This window comes from Lutjanus erythropterus, chromosome 7 (assembly GCF_056507025.1).
Source record: "Lutjanus erythropterus isolate fLutEry1 chromosome 7, fLutEry1.hap2, whole genome shotgun sequence".
Classification (NCBI taxonomy): domain Eukaryota; kingdom Metazoa; phylum Chordata; class Actinopteri; order Lutjaniformes; family Lutjanidae; genus Lutjanus; species Lutjanus erythropterus.
Genome location: NC_139323.1, coordinates 33634907 through 33649522, shown reverse-complemented (window position 1 = coordinate 33649522; position 14616 = coordinate 33634907). Strand labels below are relative to the sequence as shown.

The following is a 14616-nucleotide window of genomic DNA, read 5'->3' as shown; positions in this document are numbered from 1 at the left end:
TTTTGCAGGGGAAGCGTTGCTGAATCCTGGGCGTAGTGCCACCCAAGACAAATGTGATTGGTTGAAAGAAATTCAAACAAGCCAGAGACTTAACTTGGCCACCCCGAAAACTCACCCACATGCTTGGACAGGGAGGGTGAGGTGACGTTGTTGCAAGCCAGATAAATCCTACACACTGGTCCTTTAAATTCGAACAGAAATGATCACAAAACAGATTTAAAAGTATAAAAGTCACAGAGTCACAAAGTTCTTATTAAAATGTTGCTTTTTGCCCTAAAAAATGAATGAATTTAAGGCTTTTAAAACATTTTTATACCATCTTGAGTGTCATTCAGGATGTTTTTTTCCCCTTTTTGCTCAAGTGCATATAATCAAAATGTGAGAGGTGACTTTTCAAAGCACCACCTGCCAGATGCTGTGTCCCAATTCAGGTACTTCTGAAGTCCACATTTCTAGTTCAAGTAGAACAGGCTGCCACGGTCTGTCCAATTTCAAAGACTCCTTCAGATGCCACTGAGGCGCCTTCAGATGCAACTGATCCATCCTTTGCCTCAAACTGAAGGATGCAACTGATGCACACTCTACACTTTATGGCACCCAGTGTGCGCCGGTCAGTTGTTTGACTGGTGCACATTAGATGGTGAGTTGGTTGAGTCATAAAGTCAAGAAATATCACGTGGCCATGCTGTATTTATGAGGCATTGGGTTTCAGGTGGTCATCATCTTTGACCACTGTAAATATATGAGCTGGATGCATGAAAAGGCCGCTGCAGGACGTTAATAAGCATAAAGATAAATGTGCTCTTGTTAGCAGTCCAGACATGTCGTAAACACAAGACAGAAAAATCGAAGTAAGGCCACATACTTTTAATATATTTACTGTTAACATGTCAGTTTGTTTATCATGTGTTAAAGTGAAATGTAATCATTTACGCTAGACCTCTCACAATAACTGTTTTTTTTGGATGATATATTGTCCCAAAATTGCGATAAACAATATTATTGTCATTTTAAGACACTTATATTTCATGCTACTTATATAATAATATAATAGTGTTAAAAACTCGTCGAGTCTTGGGGGTTTACTAACAAGTATCTGACACAAGCCTTAATCTGTGTAGAAGAGGAAACTGGTTTATTTTCAAGTATAAAGGACCAGCCGAGTGCAGTTAGTGAGTCCCTTGGTCCACACCCAGCCAGTGCTGGCTCTGCTCTCATGAACATCGAAGCATCTTTTTTCTTCAGTTCAGTTTAGGTTGGCATCGGATGGATCACAAAATAAAAGAGCTGCTTCTAAAACAGAAGTCCTCAAGCAGGAAGGGAGTGAAGCCGTTGCACGTCCTCAGTGGACCTTTCCACAAGCCGGCGTCACTCCTCTTTCAGCCGCTGCACGAGCTCCACACACACCTGAAGCTATAGTCACATCAGTTAACTACTCCAGCGGGTGTGGGTGTGTGCACCTCATAGTGACGTACTTTCCACAACACGCAGTTTAACCACACGTCATTATTATTAACTTAATCCATTTTGACTAATTCTTCCAAACTTTCTGGTTGAAATGATGCAGTTGGGAAAATCAACTATTAGCCTTGCATAACACGTTATCTTCACTTTAGCTGATTCACTGTCACTCTGTGTGTGTTAGTGTGTGTGTGTGTGTGTGTGGAGAAGTTACCTGAGTTCCACCCACGGTCAAACTGTGAGACAGTAAGCAGACAACGGGAGGCCAGACACTGTGTGACGAGAAACGACAGCAAATGTGTCTTATCATAGATTTTTTTTTTATCGCGTTTTAGGTGCTGTGAAAAAATCCTTGACGGAAATAAAAGCGTGGAGGGTGAATGTGCAAGCATCTTATTCCAACTCACATTTCTGTTTATTTTTATGCGGCAAGCTCTGATGGGTGTAGTCACCCAGGAGAATGGCTTACAAGTCCTTTGTGAAATGAAAACTCAGCATGGAGTTATTTAAGTTTTAACTATCATAGATCTTATGCTGAGCCAAAGAGAAAGTGGAAAGCATGAGGTGCAGTGGCTTTAATTTATCCAAGGTTTGTCCAAAATCCACCTTTGGTGGCCACCTTGGCTTAGGCGTATCCTGCCCTGTCTCACCCCGTGTGCCAGCAGTGCACAGCGGGATACACCTGTGCCTCAGCTGTGCCCAAGTGCTTTGATTAATTCATGGGTGAGTTGAGGTTGAATATGCAATAAATCAGTCAGAAAGTCAGCTCTCTTTATTGTCTTTAATAATCAGGAGCACAAGCAGTGACAGTATGATGGTGGATTCACCAGGAGGAAATAAAGAGAAAAGATTTTTAAGCAAGGAGACAGATTTCTGGCTTTGCACCAGGTGTAAGATAGGCCCTTAATGTACATGACTACCTAACATCATATGACTTGCGGAACATAGTTATGTGAAGATGTGTTGGGCCCAAGTCTTGCCTAATGGTAGGGAAAATCCTTACATTTATTCTGGCATTATGTTGGTCAAAATGTTTCCATTCTCATTCTTATAAATGTATGTTTCTAGAGTAACATCATTGTTTCCCCTACCATTGTCCTGAGGGGAAGGCTCGCCCCTCAAAAGGGAGTTCAGCCGTTCATCTTCAGAGACTTTTATATTGAAATTTTATTTTGGGGTTGTGTTGGTTTGTGCTTCCTGTCACTCCGCTCGCTCTCTGCTCTGTTTTTGCCTTCGTTAGAAAGCAGAAATCCCTGACAGTTGGCTGTCAGGCTCGTGTAGCACAGTAACTAGATTCTCTCACTGTTTTTCATGATTTTGCACTCTCTCATTTTGACGATCTTATTTTGCAGTCTTGAAATACATTTAGGTAATGCTGGCTATAACTAACAATTAATAGATATGCCGAGGATTAGAACAGAGTCATCAGGTTTATTTAAGATCTTTCCCGCATAACTGTATAATCTGGTTTAAAGAGACCCAGGTTTTTTTCAGCAAACAGCATACTGTAATTACACACTCGACATGTAAGTGCGAGGCAAAAAAACCCCACAACAACAAAAACACCTGCACACTGACTCCAAACCACAGCTGTATTTAAATAGACAATGTTTCAATCCCAGCTGGATCATTGCATCTGCAAAATGTGATAAAAGTGACCACAAAAACACAAAAGTGAACATTTTAGTCATATATCTGGGAAGGTTAAGTGATTATTTATACCTGTGATCATAAATTAATAATTTATTGATATAAATATGATGGTGGTAACCAGTATTGGTGACATAAACAATGCTGTGGTGATGTTAAAATAAATTTTTCCTCGTCTTTTCTGTTACAGATGAATTCAAGGCGTTTTATGCGAGGCTGCCCCAGAACTACTTCCTGAACGTGTCCGCCATCCAGCACTTGTGGTCGATGGACAGCTTGTTCCAGTGGCGATATGAGCAGCTGGAGAACAGCATGCGGGTCCTCTCCAAACGAGCCCAGAGAGTCATCTTCAAGCTCTTCAGTCTCAGTAAAAGATGTCACCGACAGCCCCAAGTCCGCCTACCAAGGGAACGGTGAGCACATCTGCTGAAACACACATTTTCACTCTCTCCACGTGTATGTTAACTGTGCACTGACAGATTTTTCTATAATTTCACAAAGCTTACATACTGTTTAGCCGAGAGTGATACACCGATTGCAGCCAACATTTTTACATTAAAGCAGTGTCATTTTTAATGTACTTTTTTTTTTTTTACCTTCTTCCCTTTTTGTTTGATCTATACCCCATAGTAGCTGCAAAGTTGTGGCATTTTTCTGTTCATTGAATCACAACCTGCAGTTCTCAATATAACATAATCCAAGGACATAGCTGGCAGTAAACAAACTGCCATGGTATTGTGGCATTTCATGGTGTACCCTTGCAGTAACTCTTTGGTGTATGTAAAGCATTTAATTTTTATCTCTTTTGTACAGCTTTCACCAATAAATATATAGTGAAATGCCTTTAAAACAGGCTAGACATGTACAGAACTGTACAACTTTCAACCAGTGAAGCCCTATTTTTAAGAGACACTTCTTCTTTTATTTGTAGATGACCATAAATGACCTAACCTGTCTTACTTTGCCGTTATCAGCTGCTCAAACAGTAAACTTTAGCTTCAGAGATCCTCAACTGTCTGCTTCATTAAATCTTTATTGAGCTTCCTGAATTCTTCATGAAATAATGAAATCTTAATTTCATTTCACCGGACTTCATCTCCATGAAATCTCTCTGAAACCAGATTCTCTGCGTAGGTTTCATGGCTAAAGAGGATAAAATTTCACGTTTACAATTTTACGTCTCTGACAGCTACAGAGGTTAAATTCTGTATTTTAAATGATTACAAAACAGATGAAATTTTTAAATAGGGATTGACCGTTAGTTGATTTTGGCCAATTATGCTTTAGCTTTTGTTAATCAAAAGGGTTTTCTCCTGAAGTCACAACTATTTTCAGGATAGAGTTTAAACTGAAACAGACTAAATAATACAGTTTGTTCTCATACCTGAATAGTTGTATGTCAATATTTAGCAAAATATGGCTGTGCCTCAGTGTTTTCTGATCTGCAGCATTTATTGTCAAGGTTTAGCTGGTTTTGGTATTTGGATAAATAGAGAAAGACGACCATCAAGGCTAAACAAAATCAATGTTGTCTGTTGTTCACACAGAAAGTTGGATGTTTTACAAAACCAACCATCAGTTATTTTTATTTTAATGTTCACATGCCAGCAAGAAGTCTCTTGTAAGTAAAGAAAATAGACAGCAGAGAAAGGTCATTTTATGTGTTGGAATAGGGATGATCGGTTTCATGATAAGCTGCGATATAGTTTGTGATGATTAGTATTATTTTAAATGTTAATTGCTGTAATAACCATGTTTGATTGCAGCATTCACCAAAGTTAGGGAAGTTGAAGGTAGATACAGGCACAGCATGCAATGTTGGTTCATTTAGCATCAGTGAAAACACTGATGTTGTCAAATCATTCAGGGGTTTTCAATAAAAAAAAAATTGTAAAATGATCTAATTGTGTGTATCAGTACATTCTGAACATTTTAGCAACAATACCGCAACAATGCTGATGACAGTGATAATTTTGGTCACCGTAATCATGATGTGAAATTTTCATACCATTTCATCATCTCTGGCTGTGAGCAACATACACCCATGGGATGGCGGTTTGCTACAACTGCCTTACTTCACTGAAGCATAATGTCATAAACACTGTATAGCTCCTTTAAGGAATAGGGCAAGCGACTTACATTTAGTCGTAGGTTGTCAATGTGGCAGCAAATATACACTACAAGTCATAGTGTGTCAGTTAATAAATGCTGCAGTTTCTCAAGACCAAGAAAAGTTTTGCCTGTTATTTCCCAACTACTGAAAAAAGTAGTCTCTTTCAGAAGGTTTGTAATCCAGCCTTGAACTACAGAGTCTTGGATGTTGTCAAGATGTTGGTGTTAGCATGTTGCTAGCCGCCCTTTGGCAATCCCAAGATGCCTTTGGTTGAGTCTGTGTCAATGGCTCAGTCAGAGACTGTGTTTCTGACCTGTCATCCAATCAGAGGCTTTATTCCCAACTTGTGAGTGATCTCAACATTATATCGACCCTTCAAAATAAAATTTGCAGATGACGGTAATGAGCTCAACCCCACCGTAGGCGCACAGATGTATTATAATGAACTAGATACAATATACAAAGATGGCACCCATTCAGTCTAATGAGAATTTTCTGCCTGGCACATAAGCCGAAAACATTTTTGAGCTTCTGGGTTTGCGTCCTGGAAATACGTGCAGTAGCGTTTCTCTCCCTTGTCCCGCCTGTGAGTTCCCGCTCATGCCAAAAATGCCACCAATTTTAAAATAGCTTTTCTCGGCTGTAGGAATGTTTTACGAATATAAGAACTCCATGGATCAAAAATTCATCACTGAAAGTTATAATTGAGCTTGTTTGCACCTTGAGGTGTCCTGTCAACTGTTTCACAGATGTCAGACTAGTGTTTAAAGAATAAGATTCACATTTACTACCTTCCCCCGTCAGAGGGGGCGATTGCGGATGGCGATGAATCCAACCATCGCTGTCAGTCACACTGTGTTGAGATCGACTGAGCCTCCACAGTAATGGCACTGCCATTATGGTGGCGTTGCTACAGAGCACAACACATGAATCAACTGGCAGACTAATCTATACTATGCACTCTGTTCAATGTCCAGTCTCTCTCACGGTCTCTTTTCTTCTTTTTCTTTTTTTTTTTTCCTCTCTCAGTGTACACGCCCGTCTCGGTCTTTCCAGCACATGCCAAAACACACATTAATCACTGATCTATGCAGCTGATATTCCCACCCACTTGCCAGGAAAAGGAGTGGGAGCGTCATTGCCCTCATCCAGGCAGTGTTTATCTATGTTATTACCGTCGTGTCAACTGTGAAGCCTTCCCTTTCTTTTCTGTCTTCACAGAAATTTCCATACTCAGTGGAAAGAGATTGAGAATGGGATGTTTGTCAGTTTGCCTTGGAGAGGAACGGAAGCTCTCGAAAAACCCCTCACTCTCCCTTTAACATCCTGTTTGAGGCGCTTGAGATAGATGAGAGATATGTGATTGATTTTGCTTCCTGGGGGCTACTTTTCCTCTGCGTTAACAATTATGAGCGAATAAGCCAGTCGAAGCAGCAGTCAGCTTGGTTTTTATTAGGCGGGTAATGATAAGACTACACAGTACATTTTGTACTCAAACTTTTGCCATTAGGCATAATGATGCACATTGTCATTCAAGTGATGTTTTCAGTACTTGCGCTTTAATCAGCTTAGGCAATGTCTTTCTTATGCACAGACTTCTCCTGAAAAAAGGTGCCAGATTTTTTTTTTTTTTTTCATGAACACCAAGGTCTTGTCTTGAGGAGTCCTCTCATCTTTGTTTGACTACTAAGAGAGTGCAATTAAGATTTGACTCTAAAATGTTGAATAACATTTTAATGAACTTGTCAAGGCATTCAGTAGATCAGAAGAAGTTCATCTTAACAGCTTTGCGCTGTTTCATTTACATTAAATTGCACAGGAAAAAAAGTCCAAATAGTGTGAAAGTTGAATATCACAGCACTGGTCTTTTCTTCCTTTACAGTCTAAATATTGATTTCTTTTGCTTGCTTCCCTTAGTGACTAATTGAAGGGTTTGCTAATCTGCCTGTCAGTTTATATACTGTACATGTGACAGAAGATAAATATGAGTTAGTAAGAAAGGTTCTGAAAATAAGCACAGTTGTGCTCCTTTGCCTCTCCTGCAGATCTGACCTAAAAATACCAGTAGCGAAATAATGAAAAAAAACGTAAAGGATTTGATGTGATGATGCGTATGCCAACAATTCAACTGTCAAACATGACAGCTTGGTTAGTGGCCTTAAGACTTTCTTACACTTTATACGTCATTGAAAGCCTGGTGCTTCTTATACAACCACGGATGGGTTTAGAATGACTCGCCGAGTGGCAGTGAAAATCAAATAAAATCCTCTGTATGTTACTGATAACCAGTGAGACTGGGCTATACCAGGGGAAGGGGAAGATACTGATGATATTCTTTGTACAGATACAATATAAAGAGGATCGATACAAAAAAAAGCGTATTTAATACTTGTAAGGAAGATAATGGCAGGATATTTTAGAGCTCAGCAATAAACAGAATTGTCCACAATGACATCAGGACACTGACACAGTAAATTTTGTTTTTAATAAATATAAATAACTTTTTAAAAAAAAAACAAAGTCAAAAAACGAACAATATATATATTAAGCCTGAATTAAGAAAAATAAATCTGAATTATGCTACAATATACAATAGTATTTCAAAGAATAGTTTCGTGGAAGGCTTTTTCGTGATTCAACATGCAATGAACAAAAAAAAAAAAAAACTGTTGTTTTCAGTGGCAGAACTTCACTGGTCTGCACAGAGCTCTGACCTCAACTCTGTCCAACACATTTGGGATAAACTGAAACGCTAACTGTGAGCCAGGTCTTATCACCCACCATCAGTGTTGGGCCTCACTAATGCGCTTGAGGCTGAATGGGAGCAAATCCCTGCAGCGAGGCTCCAAAATCTTGTAGAAAGCCTGGAAGCAGAAGAGCGCAGGCTATTACAGCAGATTAACGCCAATGGATTGAGAACAACATGTTCAATGGCCACATTTGTTCGGTCATGTCTGGGTTTCTACATACTTTTGGCCATGTATTTTACATTGCTTCAGTCAAAACTCTGCAGGTTAGAGTATATGCTGGTCTTATTCCGATATGAGTCCAAAATAGGGCTGCAACTATCGATTACTTTCATCATCGATTGATTTTGATTATTTTTTTGATTAATTTATTAGTTGTCCGGTCCATAAAATGTCAAAAAATGGTAAAAAACATTGGTCATTCTTTTCCAAAGCCTGAAGTAATGTTCTTAAAGAGGAAATTCATCTCTCTTGTCAAAGAAATTCATCTCTCTTGTCAAAGATCCTGTGTTTTCCCTTTATTAAAAAAATTATCTGCGGAGACAGAGCTTAAGCATCCCCACAATCACTGGCCGAGAGTCGTTTTTCCAAAAAAGAGTTAGAAAACACTGTGATTTACAGCAGTGGTTCGGAGGAAGAGATGCAGGGAGCAAGAAGGCTGTACATAATCACACTAGGGAACTAACAGCACAACTGCAGCCTTGTCTTGGCGATCGCTTTGCTGCGCCGAAGCTGTCGGAGGTGAAATACCTTGCCCACAGGTAGCGGGGTGATGGAAAGGAAGAGCCCTTTTGGTTCATTTCCCATCGCTGCTTTTTCCATTAGGGGGTTTTGATATTCAAATCAGTGATATTCTGAACTCAGTCTGGCTTCCCACTGCCAAGCACACAATAAGATTGGGATACAGCGGAAGGATGCCCCAAATGTAATCCAGCAAACATTTTCAGATTAGCATAAAGTTTACCACAATACACCCTCATCAAAGAAAAGTCTTTTTTTTTTTTTAAAGGAAAGCCAGCGGTATGTACTGTGCATTTCTTCTCTTCAGCGAGCAAAGAGGATAAGAGGCATAGAGGGATCACAGTCGAGAAAGTGCTACAGACGGGAATCAAACTCCGGCCCACATGGGGGAATTATATGTATGTCTGAGAGTCAGTTACCCTACGGCTACAGCACGCCTCTAATATTTATGTCACAAACTGATCAAAGACAACTTTCTCTCTCTGTGTCTCTCGCTTTCTCTTCCTTTTCAAACAGAGATGTTTGTGTTCATATTCTTTGCATGCGTAACCTACACTTATCAGGAACTTTAGGACAACAAAGACATGGAAAGTGGTACGCTCCACAGGAATCTCAGGCCAGCCTGATTCAATAACATGAAGGTACTCCTGCAAACACTTCTGTACGATCTCGACATCATTATCCAGCTGGAAAAATGCAACTGAAAAAAGGGCTGACTGTGTTTTTACTTGGTAAGCAAGACTGTAGCTGTGACATTAGAAGAAAATTCTAAACCTCGTAATAGAAATCCAAAGAGCACAGTCATTAGGGCTGGACGAATAATTGAAATATTATCAAAACTGCAATATGGCCAAATGCAGTATCCAGCTTGCGGGAACATGCTTGTTTGGTGCAGATCCTAGTAAAAGCTAAATCATCATCACTCTTACATTCTTATCGTGACTTAGGTCATAATTGCAAAATCTGTATATTTTATACATATATATATATGTGTGTGTGTGTGTGTGTGTGTGTGTGTGCACATATATAAACACTTAAGATGTCAAGCTTAAAATCTGGGATGGTGTGATTAAATAATTTTTTGGGGGTATTTCTTTGATAATGTACTGTAGTGCTCCTCTACTGAAAGCAACAGTGGAACTCAACTTTAGACTTCAACTGCTTTTTCACACTGTGTCACTATGGCAAATATTAAATTGAAGAATATGGAATAGATTAAGTAATTTCATGGAACATGGCAAACACAGGTCATAACAAATAAATCAAATAAACTAACAAACAAAAAAACTTTTACCTTAATTTGGCAGTCCCCCTCCAGGAACTCTGAGAACACTAATGCTATTACATTATGTAATATATTTGTAATAATCTATTACACTACTTTTACACTACTTTTAAAATCTATGTCTTGCTAAGTCTACTCGTACTGAGTAGGCCTACAATTTCAATTAATATTCAAAGCTGTCATTTGCATCTTTGTAGCCAATTAGTCTCCTATTGATAATGTATTAAACATCTACAGTTAAAAAGTAACTACTACTGTGAGAACTTTGCACTTTTTCTTTAGTATTTTTTAACATCAGTAGTTTTACTTGTGGTAGTGTAACATTTTAGTAAAGTAACAGACCTCCCACTTGATCACAGATTTTCAGCACTCTTTCCACCACTGCTTAAACGAAGCTAAATTTGAGCTCAAATGTGGAAACTTTAAGTCGTATTCCATGGCCTTGATCGATGGATGCTTGCTATTATCATCACTGCTATTGCTACTTTTGCTCAGTTACTTGACCTAAGCAGATTTCTTGAATACTGTTTTGTAAAGCTAAGTTTTGAAGAGTATTTTGCTTTGTTGCAGGTCAAAAGTAAGCATTGGGCTGCTTATGAAATAAATGTTATGTAACTTTGACATTAATAAAATAACTTTCACAGAGATCTTTTGACCTGGAAATTACCTAAACCACGCTTTCTTGAATCCTGTCGGGTCTGTCTGTGTGCTTTACATTGTGCTGATTATAGTTTATATTTTTAACGAGCAAGCTGTCTGCAAACCCAGACAGGTGTCCTGCACCCAGTAAAGCAACTACCTATTAAACCAGCTCATCCTGTGAGCCCTGTTCAATAACCGCTCCCTCTCTGCCTCTCTGTCTATCCTCCGTCTTCTGTTTCTCTTCTTTCCTTGGTGCAGGCCTCAATCCTATTGGCTGAGTCATTTCCAGTCTCTCCTGTATTGCTCGGAGAACAACCAGCTCGGTACTTTCTCAGAGGAGCTCCACAGCTGCAGCTGTCGATATGAACACAGCCCCTGTCAGCTGCCACCACCCTGCTCTGTTGGCGAGGGCTCGGCCTGCGCAGCATGCGCAACAGACAACCACACCCGCTGCGGGAGCTGCAACCCGGGCTTCGCCCTGACGCAGGGGGCCTGCAGGCCCATGGTGGCAGACTCTACAGAAAACTACCTGGGTTTTGAAACAGACCTCCAGGATTTGGAGCTGGGCTATCTACTTCAGAGAGCTGACCGCAGGCTAGAGGTATTTTTCTTTTAGCCTTTGTTTAATCATGTCAGGCTGACCGAGAGCTGAGCTGTCTTTCACAGCAGTAGCCTTGGGAGGATATACTCACTCATGGGAGCCAGTCAGCATTACAAAGTCTCGCCCTTCTGGCTACTGAAGAACTTCATAGATTTTCCACTTGTATTTGTTGCAACATATTTTAGATAACCTGTATATCTTAGGCACTTTGTCGTTCATTATTCAGAATAGAGAATAATAATGCACAAAACCAATTTAGATTTTCTAGTGATTTGATCTGTGGATGATAACATATGGTGAGCCAAGTGTTGTAAAAAAAAATCACTTTCACTTTTCTTTATCCACACAGTACTTACAAAGACAAGCACACAGTGTATGACAAAACCTGGCCAAGCAGTGCTACATACAATAAAACAGAAGTAACCTACTTTTTGCCTCAACATAATATTAGTTTATATAAATAAAAATAGGTCAGCTTGAAGGGTCATTCTTGACCATGGAAACAGCAGCTCGATGCATCTTGTGGCCTTTGTTAGTGGATGGAGTTGATATATACAACTCCATCTGGAGGGCCTTGGGATGTTGTTGAAAGATGTGAAAACAATAAGTAAGTTCAACAATGTGTGTTGAGATATTTTTTTGTCAGGCTACATGAAATTGACAAGAAATTCAAGAAGCAACCTATGACCTTGTTACGTCTTTTAAGTCGTTTTCCTATTCCTCCATGCCACACTTCCTTTCCCTCAGTGAATTTTGGCTCTAAAGCATAACTGTGCAGCTAATTTGGTACACAGATGCATTAAGACAACACAATAATATGTTCTGAGATTGTTCTGACATTTTGTTGAAAGTTGCTCACATTAGAGTTGCTGACAGAATGCATGTAGCAGAGTTATGCACCACATAAAATACCTGATGGGTGACCTGCAAAAATGTTGTGTAATGGGTATAAATGTATATTTATGTAAATTCGTGGGTGCACACACAGGTAAAACTGAAGTAACTGTGGGCAGGCAGCAGCATTTTTTCCCTGGAGAAAACACAAATGAAAATTGTTAATAATACAGTAATATCAAACCTATCAGCTGCCAGGATTTTATTGTGAAAGCATACAACACAACCTTTAACCCAACATCCTGCCAAACAATGGGTTGTCACTGTTTAATCTGCTAGATAAAATGGATGACATGATGGCAAAAATAGCCAGTGGAGGATATCAAATTGTGTCAAACATCATCAAGGCCAAGTTGCACATTTTGGGGGAATTCAGTGCACTCATAAATGATGAGAATTGCATTACTGTGGCTTTGGTACTTGTGAAAATATTCAAAAAGTATTAGCTTTTGATAGACACAAGCTATCATATCACAGGTGCAGGTTGGGTCATGGTGTACATTTGAGTTAGAGATAATTGGGGGGTAACAGGTCAGTTCTGGTTCCCAGATTTTTGGGTGTGGGTGGGTTTGGGTTTACTAAATTGGACTAATTTTGTAACAGCTCGTTCTTTAAAAAATGTTACATGTAATGTGGATAGCAGTTGCGATTACATGTTGTCATACTGTTGACACTGCATGGACTGTGTGTACTTGTGGTGTTCATGAGTGTGATGCATCCATACTGTTCTCATGTCTGTGTGTCTGATAGGTCCACGCAATCTTCATCAGCAACGATATGCGACTCAACAGCTGGTTTGACCCATCGTGGAGAAAGAGGATGCTGCTGACGCTGAAGAGCAACAAGTACAAGTCCAACATGGTCCACATGCTGCTGGGAATATCCCTCCAGATCTGCCTTACAAAGAACAGCACCCTGGAGCCTGTCCTTACTCTCTACATCAACCCCTTTGGAGGGAGCCACTCGGAAAGCTGGTACATCCCTGTCAATGAGAATAATTTCCCAGACTGGCAGGCCACCAAACTGGACCTACCCTTTGAGTGCTATAACTGGACGCTGACGCTGGGCAACAAGTGGAAGACGTTCTTTGAAACCATTCATATCTACCTTCGGAGCAGGATAAAGACTCAAGATGGAGTGAATGACAGCGTTTATTATGAGCCTTTAGAAATGACAGATCCTGTCCGGAACCTGGGCTACATGAAAATCAACAGCATCCAGGTCTTTGGCTACAGCATGCACTTTGACCCGGAGGCGATCCGTGACTTGATTCTGCAGCTGGACTACCCGTACACCCAAGGTTCACAAGACACGGCCATGCTTCAGCTCTTGGAAATACGAGACCGGGTGAACCGGCTGTCCCCTCCGGGTCAGCAGAGGCTGGACCTGTTCGCTTGTCTTCTGCGGCACCGGCTCAAACTGACTGCCAGCGAGGTGGTTCGCATTCATGCCTCCTTACAGGCCTTCAGCTCACGTCTGCCCAATTCGATGGATTACGAAACCACCAAGCTGTGCAGTTAACAGCTGCTTGATGGGGGATCTGGACAGCCAATGGCCTCGAGGAGAACTCCTGGACATAAAAATTGTGCCCATTGTGGGGCAGATGCTTAGAGTGTCTATGGATTACCAAACTGTACGGTAAATCAGGAGAGAAATCAGAAAGAATGTACTCATCTGGTTGTTTTGGTTTCTGTTTTGTGACAACAACCTTCAGTGCTATATCATAAAGAACGAGGTGGATCAGCCAGAAAATGCACAACTGTTTGACAAGAACAAACTCTACAACAAAAGAATTCTACAGTATAAATTCAGATACCGCTATATAAAAGTTGAACCATCCTGTTTCAATATGACTCTGCTCATTTATACTGTAAGTACCAGTGCCAAATGAATGGACATTTTATGGCAAAAATGGTACAGTCTGTTTGTTTGTAATTTTTATATGTTCCTTTTGCTTCAGTGACAGTGCACTTTCCATGAAGACCAGAATACAGTGGTGTCAGTCAAGATTTTGTAGATAAATTGATATTAAAACATCATGTTATAACAGATTCCAGCTGTTGGAATATTTTGTCATGATACTTTAACTAGCTCTCTTCTTGTTTTAAAATACACTTTGTAAGTTTTTGAAAAATTAGAGTTGGGGTAAATGAATCGTATCTAACCGATCCACCCACACCCACACAGTAATTTTCAGATCAATTATTTTCCACAATTATTTCCACGTGTCTCGACATTTTCTGCTCGCTATACACTTAATAGAAATTCAAGGAGGCAACAAACATCACAGGACTTGAAGTGCTGGGGAATGCACAGAATGTATGATCACACAAGCTTTCTTTTATTCCATTCACACTAGCAGGTCAAGTTAAAAGGTGCTACCTGTTGTTTGTTTGTTTTTTTTTTTTTCAAACATCCATCTATAAACTCCCACACATCTTGGTCGGGTTAGTGGAAAAACCAGATGACAGTGGATGCAATC

At 40.0% G+C, this 14616-nt stretch overlaps 1 protein-coding gene across 1 annotated transcript in view; it reads left to right on the top strand.

Moving 5' to 3' along the window:
- The window catches only part of brinp3a.2 (bone morphogenetic protein/retinoic acid inducible neural-specific 3a, tandem duplicate 2), a 75502-nt gene extending 61317 nt beyond the window's left edge, over positions 1-14185 (top strand). Inside the window, exons 7-9 of the mRNA XM_084723586.1 lie at positions 3302-3524; positions 10898-11240; positions 12885-14185. Of these exons, the coding sequence (XP_084579712.1) occupies positions 3302-3524; positions 10898-11240; positions 12885-13655 (1337 nt within the window). The 3' untranslated portion in view covers positions 13656-14185. The remainder of the gene's footprint in view (positions 1-3301; positions 3525-10897; positions 11241-12884) is intronic.
- Positions 14186-14616: the final 431 nt, after the last annotated feature.